The 15,515-nt window shown below is 41.1% G+C and overlaps 1 protein-coding gene across 2 annotated transcripts; it reads right to left on the bottom strand.

The window, feature by feature from the left end:
• Positions 1-4,288: 4,288 nt before the first annotated feature.
• On the bottom strand, positions 4,289-8,589 carry LOC125004980 (beta-1,3-galactosyltransferase 1-like). 2 transcript variants are annotated; one of them, XR_007112402.1, is made up of 3 exons: positions 8,428-8,589; positions 6,164-8,280; positions 4,289-5,761 (listed from the first exon to the last, which is right to left on the bottom strand). XR_007112402.1 is itself a non-coding variant. In XM_047579843.1 (2 exons), the coding sequence occupies exon 2, from the start codon at positions 8,271-8,273 to the stop codon at positions 7,113-7,115; it is 1,161 nt and encodes a 386-aa protein (XP_047435799.1). In that variant the 5' UTR covers positions 8,274-8,280; positions 8,428-8,589; the 3' UTR covers positions 4,289-7,112. The 2 variants fall into 2 exon arrangements, 1 of the variants encoding a protein (XP_047435799.1); XM_047579843.1 differs by having other exon boundaries at positions 4,289-8,280.
• Between the last annotated feature and the right edge of the window lie 6,926 nt (positions 8,590-15,515).

Below are 15,515 nucleotides of genomic sequence, written 5' to 3'. Positions count from 1 at the left end.
AGTCCATGCTGGGGGTGGGTGGGTGTTCGGAGGCAGCTCCCCTGTGAACTCCGGTAGATTCTCTGCAGGGAGGAGGGCAGCGGAGTCCTGCTGAGCTTCTTAGCAACACCGCTCTCTCTCTGCAGGCCTTTATTGGTACGTAGCAGCTGGTCAGGATGCTCTCGACAACAGTAAACAGGGAATGAGATACTGTTCCCCTAAAAGAACATCCCACTAGCTGCGTTTCCAATACAGTTTTTTTGCTAAATTAAAGTGATATTTCTGAACTTTCGATTTTTGTACGTGTTTCCATTGAAAGGTGTTTTTTCAAATGAGCTGTCAAATGACTCTTGTAAAGTCTTGTGTCAAGATATCCCATAATTCTATTAAATTCTCGTCACTTTGAAGAAGATGGACTTCAAATGAATTGGTCACATGACCATATTTAGGTTTTGCGGATTCCTAGAAGGAACGAAAACGCAACAAATGAAACGTGGAAAGGAGCAATGTGGTCAGTCCTGTTGCAAGACAAGACCAGACATGATTAAGAAAACGATAAGAAAGAGCATCATCAGCCCTGAAGGAAATATTCTCATGCCAGAGGACACATAAAGAACAAAACAGTCATCCATAAAATAATACACCTTTATGAATACTAACAATTGAAGAACATACACAGACTGTTGTTCACATGGTTAGGGTTAGGGTTGTATAATTTAATTGCAGCGGAGAGGAATGATTTCCTGTAACAATCTGCTTCATAATCATCACTACAGAAAGATTCATTACACATAAAATTAAATATTTCATTATTATTCTTGTAATTTTAAAGATCGTGGCTTACAGATTATGAAAACTCATCATCTCTGGAAGGCATCCAAGGACTGGTAATAAGGCCGTATTAATGTATTTGCTGTTCAGCTGGTTCTTAAGGGAGAGGATCCAACACAAACTGAAAGTTTTATCAGTTTTATCAGTCACAGAGGGAAGTAGGACCTGCTGTCACCCTACAGACCCTGTAGAAGGAAAATAAGGCTGAAAAAAAGATCAGGATACAAAAAAATTAGCAAATTAAAAGCTACAATAGCAGCTCGGTGATGAGAACCAAACTCCCTCCTCTAATTTACTGGAACATTAACCTTACTAAAAAGAAACTGAGCTGAGTTGCAGGAAATGGAGCAATCAAGATTGAAAGCTAACCCTAACCCTAGGAAACTCTAAGACTCTAACCCTAAAACGCCCTAAGACCCTAACCCTAAAAATAGGAACCTTTAAGACTCTAACCTTAAAACGCCCTAAGACCCTAACCCTAACCCTAGGAAGCTCTAAGACTCTAACCCTAGGAAGCTCTAAGACCCTAACCCTAACCCTAGGAAGCTCTAAGACCCTGACCCTAACCCTAGGAAGCTCTAAGACCCTAACCCTAGGAAGCTCTAAGACTCTAACCCTAAAACGCCCTAAGACCCTAACTCTAACCCTAGGAAGCTCTAAGACCCTAACCCTAACCCTAGGAAGCTCTAAGACCCTAACCCTAGGAAGCTCTAAGACTCTAACCCTAAAACACCCTAAGACCCTAACTCTAACCCTAGGAAGCTCTAAGACCCTGACCCTAACCCTAGGAAGCTCTAAGACCCTAACCTTAACCCTAGGAAGCTCTAAGACTCTAACCTTAAAACGCCCTAAGACCCTAACTCTAACCCTAGGAAGCTCTAAGACTCTAACCTTAAAACTCCCTAAGACCCTAACCCTAACCCTAGGAAGCTCTAAGATTCTAACCCTAGGAAGCTCTAAGACTCTAACCTTAAAACGCCCTAAGACCCTAACCCTAACCCTAGGAAGCTCTAAGATTCTAACCCTAGGAAGCTCTAAGACTCTAACCTTAAAACGCCCTAAGACCCTAAACCTTACCCTAGGAGGCTCTAAGAATCTAACCTTAAAACGCCCTAAGACCCTAACTCTAACCCTAGGAAGCTCTAAGACTCTAACCTTAAAACGCCCTAAGACCCTAACTCTAACCCTAGGAAGCTCTAAGACTCTAACCTTAAAACGCCCTAAGACCCTAACCTTAACCCTAGGAAGCTCTAAGATTCTAACCCTAGGAAGCTCTAAGACTCTAACCTTAAAACGCCCTAAGACCCTAACCCTAACCCTAGGAAGCTCTAAGATTCTAACCCTAGGAAGCTCTAAGACTCTAACCTTAAAACGCCCTAAGACCCTAAACCTTACCCTAGGAGGCTCTAAGAATCTAACCTTAAAACGCCCTAAGACCCTAACTCTAACCCTAGGAAGCTCTAAGACTCTAACCCTAACCCTAGGAAGCTCTGAGACTCTAACCCTAGGAAGCTCTAAGACTGTAACCTTAAAACGCCCTAAGACCATAACCCTAACCCTAGCAAGCTCTAAGACTCTATCCCTAGGAAGCTCTAAGACTCTAACCCTAACCCTAGGAAGCTCTAAGACTCTAACCCTAAGTGGCCGTAAGACTCTAAGACGCCCTAAATAATATAAAAACATTTGAAATCGGGCCCTGAAGACAAGAGGAAGTTCAAAAGAAATAACACAGGAACAAGAAAAGTGATGTTTTTAAGGAAATTCAGTCAAATTCGTCAACTTACACCATGACTACATCTCTTTATTTATCTAATTTTATATAGCCCCATGACTTCTTGCTGCACATTAGAGGTTTGGATCATTGCAGCCTCTCTAACACCTGCACCGTCCTACACCACCTAACTATTCTCCACACCCTTCAGGGTTCTTCTTTCATCAGTTGCAACTGCTTTCGACAAATCCAGTCTTCGTGTCATCCTCTAGTCGTTTTTATTTTTCTGTTCTGCTGTGCTTCATGCGCAAACAAATACTACACATGAGCTGTATCTCTGTTGTTCCTTTGCTCGTCAGGTTGGATATTTAACTTGACTCAGCAGGAAACACCCAGGTGATGATTTGCAGCTGTCGACTGAACAAATGTTGGATGCATGGCTGTGAAATGTGTCTCAGATGGGGACAACGATTCTGTTTCGCATTTAGCAGTAGCGTTGAGCCTGTTTTTATTGTTATAATTAAACCTTTATTTTTTCAGGTAAATTTCATTGAGCCACAAGGACTCATGTTCTAGAGCAACGATACAACATTCTCTGTAGACGGACACATTAAGAGACCTTCCATAGGTAAACATTACAAATATAACACAGAGTTACAGATTGGAACAAGTTCCAATGGAAGATCTTTCCAGGCCCTTAAGAGAGAGTCTGAAGTCTCCCCAAAGGGAATCAAATCTGAAAACATTATAACTCTGCTGCTTTGAGTTCTCCCTAGCTCTGTATGGACCGAGGGAACAGTAAGAGTAATGAAACTCTAAACTCTGACGATCCTGCAGGGTGCTTGGTTTTGCTTCAGTCAGTTCTGGGTTTCAGGTGTGAAAACTCAATATGTCACTTCATTAGGACACAAGTTACACAGATACTGTGTTACCTTAAAATGTAAAACAGCGCTTGAACAGATGCTTTTTTTCTACAATTTAATGCCTGTACAAAAACCCCAGACACTATTGGTTTTGTCTCAAAAGTTCATAAAGTGTCCACATGGTGTCAGCGTGCAGCTTAAAAGAACACATTTCCTGCTGTCCTGTGGGTTCAGTTTGACCCCTTTTCAAGAGTTTTTATGTCGACTGATTTTTATAAATTTATCAACAAATTTTTATTCATAGTGATGATTCTGTACATATTTTGCTTAAACCATTTTCCATTTTATTTTACTAGATAATACTTGTATTTCATTTGTATTTTATTTTGTCTTTCTTTTTACTTGTGGCTTTTAAGCTAAGCTACTGTGACCAAGCAATTCCCCTTGTAGATCATTAAAGTCTGTCTGAGCTCAAATGGACGTTGAACATACAGTAGTTGAAAATCAAATCTGTTCTGGTCCATTAGTGCAATACAAATATTAAAGGTTTAAATCTCAAGTTTCAACTGGATACGAGATTTGTTGAGTGTAAACAGAGAATATTGTATTTGGGTTGTTAGAGAACCAGTAACCGGACCCGGATCAACCTCCACAACATGCCCCTATTTGCTCGCTAACTGACCCCAAGGTGTTTGAGTTTCAGGCCAACTGTTCTCAGCAAAAGAAAACAAAAAAAAAACAACTAATCTCCCCACCACCATTCATTCATGTCTGAAAAAGCCACGGGGACGAAATGTGTTTGCTCATAGCTTTACCCTTACACAAACAGTGACCTGCGTGAATCTGAATCTGAACATCAGCCAAAGGATCAGTTCAAGTTTAGGTTAAAGACACCAAACACAAGTTTACAGGGCAATCTTTATTAATATATAAATTACCCCCGTGAGCGTCCACACACTTCATAACAATAGAAAAATATCTTTTCTAAGTTATGCACCCTGTATACAATTACGCTGTGTCACAGTGTTGAAGCAGCACATTGAATCATATCTGTGGTGTGATGGAAAAGAAATGCAAATTAAATAATACCAAAATTAACCCCTTAACCTTGTGAACAATAGTCCTCAGTGCTCATGAGAGGAAAACAGTGGTGCAATGACACAGAGATGCACCACACATCAGAGGAATGGAAGACCCGTTCTCAGTTTGTCTGGCAGAAAGATTCTTTAATATCATACTTTTATCTGAAACTAAAAGCATGTGTCATGTGTAATCCCTAACAGGATTTCTGTAAATGTCTTAGCATTAAATATTTATATATATATATATATCGAGGGTTTGGAGCCAGAGGGGCGTAAGTGGCATTTGACAAATTTTACAGGAGAGACAAAACAAGATTTTGACCACACTTCAATCAACTGTATTTATTAACCTTGAACCACAACATTGCAACCACAAACTTTTTTATATGAATGAGTATTTAAGGAATAAACTGATAGCATATTAACACAATGAACATGTTCTAAAACATTTTAAAATCCAAAAAATATGGCAAAAACGTCAAATATGCCTTTTTGGCACCAAACATTTCAAGTCTTCTATGGGTATATTGGGCGTATCTGCTGAACAATGCAGACAATAATTGGTAAAAAGGGGAATCAATTGAATAATTAACACTTGAATAAGTAATTAATTTTCTTTTAACTTTAACATTCTTTTTTTTCTAATTTCAATTTTTTATTCTGGACATCTGCTGAACGGTACAGACAGCAATAAAAGTCAATGAACTTGCTAAACCCACTTCTGATTGGCAAATCATGAGTTATACAGTACAATACTATACTATATACTTTTTACTCATTTCACTTTTCTTTTCATTGACCTCATCCAAAGAATAATGTCACGTCTTATTTGCTTTTCTGTTCACTAGTCTGTTTAGTTCCACTCACTGTCAAAGCATTGTAGAACTGTGCGTACGGTTCCCCCCAAAAGTATTGGAACAGGCAAATTCCCTTGTTGTTCACTGAAGACATTTGGGTTTAAGATCAAAATATGAGTGTGAGAGAAAAGTTCAGTATATCGGCTTTTATCACCATTTGTATTACACCACAGCAGTTTTAGGTGAGCAAAAGTAATGGGACATGTGACTGACAGGTGTTTCTCGTCAGGTTGACTGTTCAAACATCAAATAACTCTGCAAAGTCTATTTTTTGGCCTGGGTTGAAACCTGGAACAGGCTGACAAAAAGCTGACATTCTGAACTCGTCTCATACTCTTCTTTTGATCTTGAACCCAAATTGTCTTCAGTGAAAACCAAAAGCAAGGGCCTTGCTTTGCTTTTGCCTTTTGCAAAGGCCTTGCCTTGCTGTTCCAATACCTTTAGAGGGGACTGTATGTGTGAGGAATACTCCCATTGCAAGATCAGACCAAAACAACGGGATTAATGTTAGCCATGTTAGTCTAGGCTAACAAGGGAAGGCTTTCAAGGCATGATTATGTCTTATCATGATCACACTTGTGATGAAATACATTCAAAACCAACTCTGACTTAACTTCTTCAATATAGGATTCACTAGTATGTTTTATAATATTAATCAAAATCTTTTCTGCCTCAGACAGTTCCATGTCTGCAATTGTGTCAGCTATTTTGAATGCAGTTTAAGGGCACCAACTACACTTACGCCCTTCTGGCTCTGAATTAACATGTGGTCCTACATCCTACACCCTACATTTTTCAGAGTCAGAAGGGCGTAACTAAGGACTTACGCCCTTCCAATACCTTTAGAGGGGACTGTATGTGTGAGGAATACTCCCATTGCAAGATCAGACCAAAACAACGGGATTAATGTTAGCCATGTTAGTCTAGGCTAACAAGGGAAGGCTTTCAAGGCATGATTATGTCTTATCATGATCACACTTGTGATGAAATACATTCAAAACCAACTCTGACCAAACATTACTGACACTTTTGTGTTAGGTCTATATTGTTTTGTTGGTTTATTCAATGCAATTTGATCTCAGATAGGTCTTTTTGGCACCATTGGATAGAGCTCATCAAGACCTTTATTTTGATGTATGGAACTCATATTCGCCCAAAATGCCACTTACGCCCTTCTGGCTCCAAACCCTCGATATACTGTATGAATTTTAGTTTTCCTTCATGAACATTGCAAATAGCTGTGCAAAAAAAGAGGATATTACAGTTCTAGGTAGAAACACCTGGTCACTGCAGCTCAAACCTGCACACTCCTCACAGTTCTGACTCTTTTCAAACAAAAACAGTGACAAACTATTTGCTCTGAGGGTGGAAACCACCATCCTGGGTTTTCCTGAATGTCCAAACGTGTTCCCACTCGCCTTCAGTGGCTGCTTGTCTTTTTAAGAGAGGAGCCCAATAGTGACTCAGAGACAAACTGTGCCTCTTATGTGCTTGAAGTTTGTGAAGTTTGTAAAATTCAGGGTTGAGACACTATGACGGAGTCTAAACCTCAAATGTTTCCTTTCAAATAAACATGAAGTGCTGCGTAAAAGATTTAAACACTCAGCTTTGTACTTATATATACTATAAAGTATATATAGTATTAGTATATATATGTAAAACACGTTGAACTTTTTGAGTTTTCTCCTCAGATTCCTACATTTAGATTTAACCTGAACAACAGGAGCTCCACATCTGCTTCATGCACTGTTTAACACTTATTTACAACAATCAACAGGTCGTGAACGTCTCAGCAGTACGGGCCGGGTCTGTTAAAGTCGTTCCAAAGCCATATTCTGTCCATGTTTTCATTGATTGTGGTGGCGACTATCTGGGAGAAATCACAGCGGCTGTACGGCTTCGGAAAAAAGTGGAAGTAGTTCCCACTTGGAGGGTCAGTCAGAGGGATCCCTGCATGCTTCATGCACAAACCCAAATACACATCTTCAATGTAGAGAGCTCTAACGTGTCTGGATGCCTCCACCAGCTTTTTTGGGAGGTCTAAAGATAAAACGTAGCCCAGACCCAGAGCATAATGTGGTAACACTGGTTCAGAGTAAAGCTCCTCAGGTATGTACCACTTAGAGTATTTATCTCTACGCACCCCACCTTGACGTTCCACAAATCCGGACAAGTAGTTTGTCTTTGGAGCCTCTAGGAGCATCTTGATGAGGTTTGGGACATTCAGAAACATGTCTGAGTCGATCTTCATGGCGTAAGATGCGCTGGAGCAGTAAGAGTCCAGCCACTCCAGCATCACCATGGTCTTGATGGTCAGGTTCTTGTAGCAGTCCAGGAAGTCGCTCTGGATCAGGTCTTGGTGCTCTTTGCTCTCCTGCAGCAGCTGCTCTCGCAGCAGCTCGGCCCCGTCTCCGGTCTGCAGCCCCAGCAGGAAGAACAGCCTCAGCTCTTTGCCCAGGACCGAGCTCTGGCCTCCCCAGGTGCTGCGGATCACGTCTCTGTGCTTCCGGTTGTGGGGGGCCACAGGGACCATGAGGACCAAGAAGGGCTTCTCCTGCTCACATCTCTGAGGCTCGTTCATGAGGAAGTTGTACTTGTAGGGGTATTCCACTAAGTATGGTTTAAGAGATACATCAGGAACAGCTGGGTTCTGATCCACCACTGAAGGATGTGCAGTCTGCTGTGGTGTAGAGGGGTCGGCCTCCTGTGTTGATGTCATGTTCTGACTCTCAGCAGTAGTGTTGGGCTCAGATGTAGATCTAGGATCAGTCCTGTTGTCTGCAGTAACATTTAATCCATGATTTCTTACAGTTTTGGTCCATTTAAGGTCCCACTCAGGCACTACTTCATTTAAGTCCATGTGGTAAAACAGGAAACATGCTCCAAACACCAGAAAAACCACGAAGGAGGATCGATGGGAACAAACACACAATCTCCTGAAGTTCATCATTTTCTCCCTGAGACGACACAATTTATTTAAAGGAAAGAAATATCTCAAATTATTTAGTCTTATTTTAGGATCACATGTCTTCAGGTTTTAGTTAACGACAGCTTCTCTGCTTCCTTATTTGATATAAAAAAGGAGAAAATGAATCCTCACATACCTTTTTCAGCCCATAACAAGTCACTTTGAAGCATGTTGTCTCCCTCGCTGTCGGACAATGAAAAATTCATGGCGGAGACTCAGGTGTGAGTCTTCCCTGTCCATGTTGACCATGGACCCTGATGTCTCTGCTCCCTGTGAGATCAAGTAACCACAGCGCTGTGGTTCTCTTTTCTTACCTGCAGAGCCACACCTGTGTTTGCTCCACCCCTCCGTTTGTTGTTCTGAGGAAAACCAGAAATCCTCCCGAGGGCTGATGCACACAAAGAAGAGCTGCCTCTTTGTGTCCACGTTTAACACACACATCCTTGACAACTCTCATTTGTTAATTAGCATTAGAAATAAACCCCCTTCATTACACAGAGTATATTTTATGCACTGTTATTTCTGTGTCAGACCTTTATGCAAAGAACAATTTAACATTTTATAAATAACAGCCACTAAAGGTTTGAATTCATTAATTAATCACAGAAAGTGGCACATGTCTGAATTTAAAACCGTTTAACATATGTTAATGACCTTCAATTATTTTATTTCTAATTTGAGTTTTTATTTAGACTCTTTGCTTTTTATCTAAAATGTTTTCATTGGATCTTTAGACGTAGACAGACTTTAATGTTCCACAAGGGAAATTGTATTATTTTTATATTTTATATATTATTATTTAATTTATTTAAAGTTAGTATTTTTGTCAGCGTTAATTTCTTTTACTCTGTTACTTGTTTTTCAGCTCCTGTTGGAGCTCCTTATTTTTAATAAGTTAATTATTACTCATATTATATTGGTATCCTAAAAGTGCCAAGCGGCGCAGCTGTCATCTCATCTCATGTCATCTCATGTCATCTCATGTCATCTCATCTCATCTCATCTCATCTCATCTCATCTCATCTCATCTCATCTCATCTCATCCTACTAAAGTTTAATCCTCACTAGGGTTGTGGGCGTTACTGGAGCCTGTCCCAGCCGTCGGTGGGCGAAAGGCGGCAACTGTGGATGGAAGTTGGTGCAGGGTACCACTGCACCAACTTCCATGCACAGTTGCCACTTTCTGTTGAGTGTTTGCAGACAAGTCACAATTATCATGTGACATATATATATATATATATACATTTTGTTCATTGTCCTGGTTTGATGTTGAAAGACAGGGGGAAGTATTCAAAAACTCTGTGTTAAGTTATCGGTAAGAAACAGGTTGGTGTGATTTTAGCGGTCAAACTATTGCAGACACTTTGGTACAACGTCATGTTTGACGTGTGCAAATTGTAGCCTACAACTATAGTTCTACGGAATCGCAGGTCGCACGTCACACTTTTCCAGACAAGACGACATAAACTAGGTCTATTCGTCTTTTTCAAGTGTGAATGAATTAATTTGAATATCGAACCTGTATCTTCTGTTCTAAATATTTAAAAACAGAGAAACGTAGGCTACGGTAGGTCAGTGTGTTAATGTCCTGTGGATAACTGAGCCCTCTCTCCTGAAATGATTACCATTAACATCTGGCTCAGTGCATAAAACGCTAAACCACCTCTCTCCCTCTCATCATCTCTCCTTCTCTCTGCTTCTTTGTCTCGACCCCCTCTGTTTTTAAAGAACTGCATATTCGTATCTATGATCCGCAGCAGTGTTTGTAGACTATTTAAATTTCGTGCGCTACGTGTCGCACGTTCCATTCTGCTTAAATATGAATAAATACATAATGTTAGTATTATAGTTATACATAACCAGTCCTGTGAAGGGTTAGCTAGCTGTGTACGCTTTAACCTGATTGCTCTGGGATGCCATCAAACTCCAATCAACTACAGAGTCTTGCCGTCTAGCCAACATGTGTCTGTAATTTCAGGTTCATCACAGACTCAGACTCTGTGACTTATATGAAACCATGGGTGTCTTTGAAGAAGGACGGAACTGTTGTGTGCGGCCAAAAATCCCTTGGGTGGATCACAGGTTATCACAGTACACTCAGTGCGTTTACATGCATGTGAAAAAAATTATCCGTCTGGTTGTTGTTTAAATGCCGGTCTGCCGCATGTTGTTTAATATATCACTTAATAGGTCACGCGGAAATCGGGCCGTATTAACGTGGTATTAACCCGCTGAAAGACACGTATCGCCACCTAGTGTGGAGGAGGAGAACAGTTATTGGATTTTCTTGCGCTGCATGTAAACTGGGACAAGGACTGTAGTCAGAAAGTCGAATTTTGAGCATAGCTCGATTAAGCTCTGCATGTAAATGCACTGAGGCATTTTTGTTGTTGTTTGTCTCTGTTTGTCTCTTTCTATCCTTGGATACCTTCCTGGTAAAGGGACAGGTGATGCAAATCAGAGAACGGGAACTGTTCTGTCTCCTTTCCTGTTAAAACTTTACACCTCTGACTTCTGCTACAGCTCTGGGTCCTGCCACCTCTGATCAGAGATGGACAGGAGGTGGAGGACAGGACACTGACAGCGGACTTTGTGGAGTGGTCCCAGGTAAACCACCTACTCGAGTGGCCTGTACTTTACTGTGGTTTCTTTAGGGAGTAATAGCAGTAAAAAAAGGATCTGTCTAAGTCTATGTCTGTAAATGTAATTTACATTTTGTCCCATTTTTGGAAAAGCAAATAAATTCAAAATAGATTGAGGGGAGGGGCCTCTGAGGATCATCCCACAGACAGTTGATCGGTTTGGGATCTAGTGAATTTAGAGGCCAGGTCAACACCATGTGCTGTTCTTCATGTTTTTTTTTTTTGTTTGTTTTGTTTTTTTTAACTGCATCCTGCTGCCATCAAGGAGTGTCCTTCCTACAATAACTCACACCTGAGCCTTGACTTTGACACCTGTTTTGTCATTTTTACAGCTTCTTTTTGCACAATAATCTGCTGCTTTTTTGCGTCTGTGTTGCACTCACAGTCCATGTTTGCTGCCTTAGAAATTCTATTATCTTTTACTGTTTTTTGTATATATTTCTACATAATCCTGCGTTACAGCAACAAGGTAATTTCCCATACGTTGGATATATAAACTAGAAACTAGGTCACTGAATTGTCAGTGGTCATAATGTTGTGGCTGATTGGTGATTGTCTCCCACCAGGCTTAGCAGCTATGCCCTTAATTATACATACCTTTAAGCCTTGATGTGATTTAAACAGGTGAGTTCTTTAAAACCCCTCGTACAGTTGTCATAGATGGAGAAATTCATTTTATAGACCAAATCATTCTTTTTTTTTTTTTTTACATTACATTACTTTTTTTTTTTTTGTTAAAGGATGTGAACATGTTTATTTCTGCTGTTAATTTGGGCATTTTAACATGGACGTAGACTCACCTTTCCAGCCAGCCTCTAACGGACATTAGAAGAGCTGCAGGTTTTGCTACTTTTGAGCCTATTTTCTCAACCCTCAATTTTAAATTAACTTTAAATGTAATTATTTTAACTTCCGATTAAACAATGCTAACGTGTCACCACCTTGATAAGTCAACAATGTCTGTTTTGTTTAGGACATGTAATCCCTTTGGTAAGTATTTATCTAAGGCTGGGATTCAAGAACCGGAGGGTCATCAGTGATTAAACAGAATCATTGTCTTGTGCCGCTTGTTTAAACACAGACATAAGCTTCACTCTCCACAGGTAAAGTTCACATAAAGTTTGTGCAGCTAAACCGTTGCCTCTTATCCTTATTATCTTTTCACTGTAACTTCTGTGGTTGATAAATGACTATGTACATAAAAACTTACACCTGAACAAAAGATTAAAAGTGAATAGTTGCATTCTGAAATGTGTTCTGTGAATGAAAAAATTAAAACAAATAAGTAAATGAAAAAATTCTCATGAAGATGTTTCATCCAAACTGTCTTGTTCTGAATCACTTGTGTTGTGCTTTATTATTATTATTGTTTGGAACAGCTGTGGGCGGTGGACACTTTAAACTCTGTATCAGGCTCTGGAGTGTTTTCAATTAAATTTCAATTTATTCATCAATAATAATACAAATTGTCTCAAGACGATTTACAAAAAATGTCCTGAAACTTCCAGAAAAGACGGAGACACATTGGTTAGTAACAGACAGGAAGTTATAAGAGAGTAGAGGACAGATACGGAAGCCCTGAGCGGTCATGCAATTGTACATGATAACCTGTGATAACCTGAGATCTCACGTTATTTATCTTGTTATCTCAGGAAAACAAAGCTTTGTTTTCTAACGATCTCCAGAAACTTAATGGTTTTCTAGCAAACATTAGAGCACAAAACAAACGACTCACCTTACCTGTTACATTAGGTTATTATTTTTAATTGTTTTCCCGAGATGACTAACTAAATAAGATTTTGAATTAAACGGTTATGACGGGAAAGCATAAAGAATAGTGTGTGAACACGTGTCCGCTTAAGGCTTCCGTAGACAGGAACTTGGTGCCAGAGAAGAGAGTAGAGGACATGTCCCCCAGCAGCCTGTAGGCCTATAGCAGCAAAACTAAGGGATGGTTCAGTCCAACTATAAGTTTTATGGTTTTATGGCTGGTTGAGTGGAAGAGGAACCTGATAGCTGAAGGCTCTAAGAGCCACGAGCCACAATATTTTTACGTTTAAAAAACCAAACCCATTCAGCTCCTTAGGTGAAGACTGACATGTACAGTTTAACCAGTCTCGAGAAAAAAACACAGAAAGCTAAATTACCGAACGGCTGTGTGACATAATAACATGCAAATAATTGCAAATGCACACTGCGGCCCATGAGGCTGCAATAAAATATTTATTTCCTCTTCTAATGAAATTGTAGGACCTCATTTTCATGGGCAAATGTTTATTTACCTGCTTGTTTTCTCCTCATAAGGAGACACTTTTGTCTGCCGTGTACTGGTCATTACACCTGTTCATTTATTCTTATTAACTTTTCTAGTTTGATATGACGTGAAAGTTTAAATAATCCCAAGAGGATGTTGGGATTTCAATGTTTCCAATTCTTGTTTTGCATTAAAATAAATATTTTTTTGTTTTTCGTTTTTTGTTACATACTGGTGACTTAATATACAGTGAAATAATCCCTATGTACACATATTAAAACCCACTTCCAGTTCAGAGATGATGCTTATTGTTTTATCTTATTGTTTCCTCGCTTCTTCTTGAACCGTCACCTTATCGTGGTGCAGGAGTTTGAGAGCCATAATGACCCTAGGGGCTAGATTTCTGTGAAGGAAACAAAGACCTGCAGCTTCATATTTTTCTCAAAATCCTCTATTTACAAAAAAACAACTAAACAAACAAAACAACTAGTGTGTGTTGAGTTGACTTGATTCAGCAGAGTTTTCTCCTCAGATTCCTACATTTAGATTTAACCTGAACAAGAGCAGCTTTGGGAAATTGTATTTGCAGAAGCTATGTACAAAAGAAGAAATAAGAGAAGTAAACGATGTACAATAAACAAATGAAATAAGTAAATAGTGCACAGTGGGTGGGTGACTACCACTCCTTCCCTTCTGTCCTCTGTGGCCACGTCCTCCTCCCCCCTGAGTGAGGAGTTGTAGAGCCGGATGTCATGGGGAACAAAGGAGTTCCTGAGTCTATTAGACCTGCACTTAGGAGGGAGCAGTCTCTCACTGAACAGGTTCCTCTGGTTGCTGATGACGTTGTGCAGAGGGTGGCTGGTATTGTCCACAATGTCCAGCAGTTTGTCCAATGTCCTCATTTCTGCCACCGTCACCACAGAGTCCAGTTGTACTGGCCAGTGTCCATCCTATGCTGCTGACCACAGTGTCAGACGTGGTGTCCTTCAGCCTGACGTACTGTGGCCTGTTGGTGAGGTGGTTGATGATCCAGTCTACCAGGTAGGCGTCCACTCCCATCCTGTTCAGTTTGTCCTGAAGAGTAGGGGGCTAAAAAGGCACTGGAGAAGTCCAAAAACAGAAGCCTCACTGTGCCACTTCCCTCGTCCAGACGGGGGGTGGACTCGGTGCAGCAGGTAGAGGATGGCTGGACTGCTATGTGCAGGCTGTGCTGGACGTGTTGCACCTGGACTCTGAGGAGGCTGAGGAAGAGCCACTCCAACGTCTTCATCAAATGTGAAGTGAGTGCCATCGGTCGGAAGCCATTCAGTTCGCTGGGCCGGTTCTTCTTCGGAACTGGAACGATGCAGGATGTCTTCCAGAGGGTGGACACTCTCTGTCCTAGAGGACATCACCTCTGTGTCCTCCTTGTGCTTGTTGATCAACCAGACCCTGGTGTTATAACAGTCTCTGAGGGATCTTTCCATCTCAGTGGACCTTCTCCTGACGGAGCGAGTTGTTACCGGCTGCTTTTTGACCTGGGGGGTGAACAGTGGCTGCAGGTGAACCAGATTGTGATCTGACCTCCCTAGTGCGGGGAGGGGTGGGGCTCTGCATGCTTCCCTCACATTACCATACAGCAGATCAATTGTCCTGTTGTTGATTGTAGGACAGTCTACCACCTGGTTAAAAACAGCCAAAGTAGAGTCCACAGTAGCATGATTGAAGTCCCCAGAAATGATGATAAATGCCTCCGGCTGCTGTGTCTGTAGCTTTGCTGTGAAGTGAGTGGATCTTCTCACAGGCTTTTGCTGTGTCTGCTCTCGGAGGGATGTAAACACAGGCAGTGATCACGTGACTGAACTCTCTTGGCGGATAACATGGCCGCATGCTAACAGCTAGCAGCTCCAGGTCCCGGCAGCACAAGGCTGACTTTACTGAGATGTGTCCTGGGTTACACCAGCAGTCGCTGATGGTTTGTAGCGCCTCCGATTCTCAGCTAGCTTAACTTTTAGCTTAGCCCCAGCCTTGCAGCCCCTGGGTCTCCTCCTCAACCCCTCCAGGATGGTCGTATTTCGGCTCGTCCCATTGTGCCCAGAGCCAGCAGCTCCTCTGGTGGTTATGGAAATAACTGGCTCTTGTTTGCAAAAAAAGTGGCGACTATCTGGGAGAAAGCACAGCGACTGTACGACCTCGGTATAAAGTGGATGTAGTCATAGCTTGGAGGGTCAGTCAGAGGGATCCCTGCATGCTTCATGCACAAACCCAGATACACGTCTTCAATGTAGAGAGCTCTAACGTGTCTGGATGCCTCCACCAGCTTTTTTGGGAGGTCTAAAGATAAAACGT

The sequence above is a fragment of the Mugil cephalus genome, chromosome 3 (assembly GCF_022458985.1).
Source record: "Mugil cephalus isolate CIBA_MC_2020 chromosome 3, CIBA_Mcephalus_1.1, whole genome shotgun sequence".
Lineage (NCBI taxonomy): Eukaryota > Metazoa > Chordata > Actinopteri > Mugiliformes > Mugilidae > Mugil > Mugil cephalus.
The sequence above is the reverse complement of the archived record's forward strand: the minus strand, read 5'-3'. Positions and strand labels throughout refer to the sequence as shown.

Coding starts and splice junctions, on each gene's coding strand:
- LOC125004980 (XM_047579843.1), bottom strand. CDS start 8,273: ATGATGAACTTCAGGAGATTGTGTGTTTGTTCCCATCGATCCTCCTTC.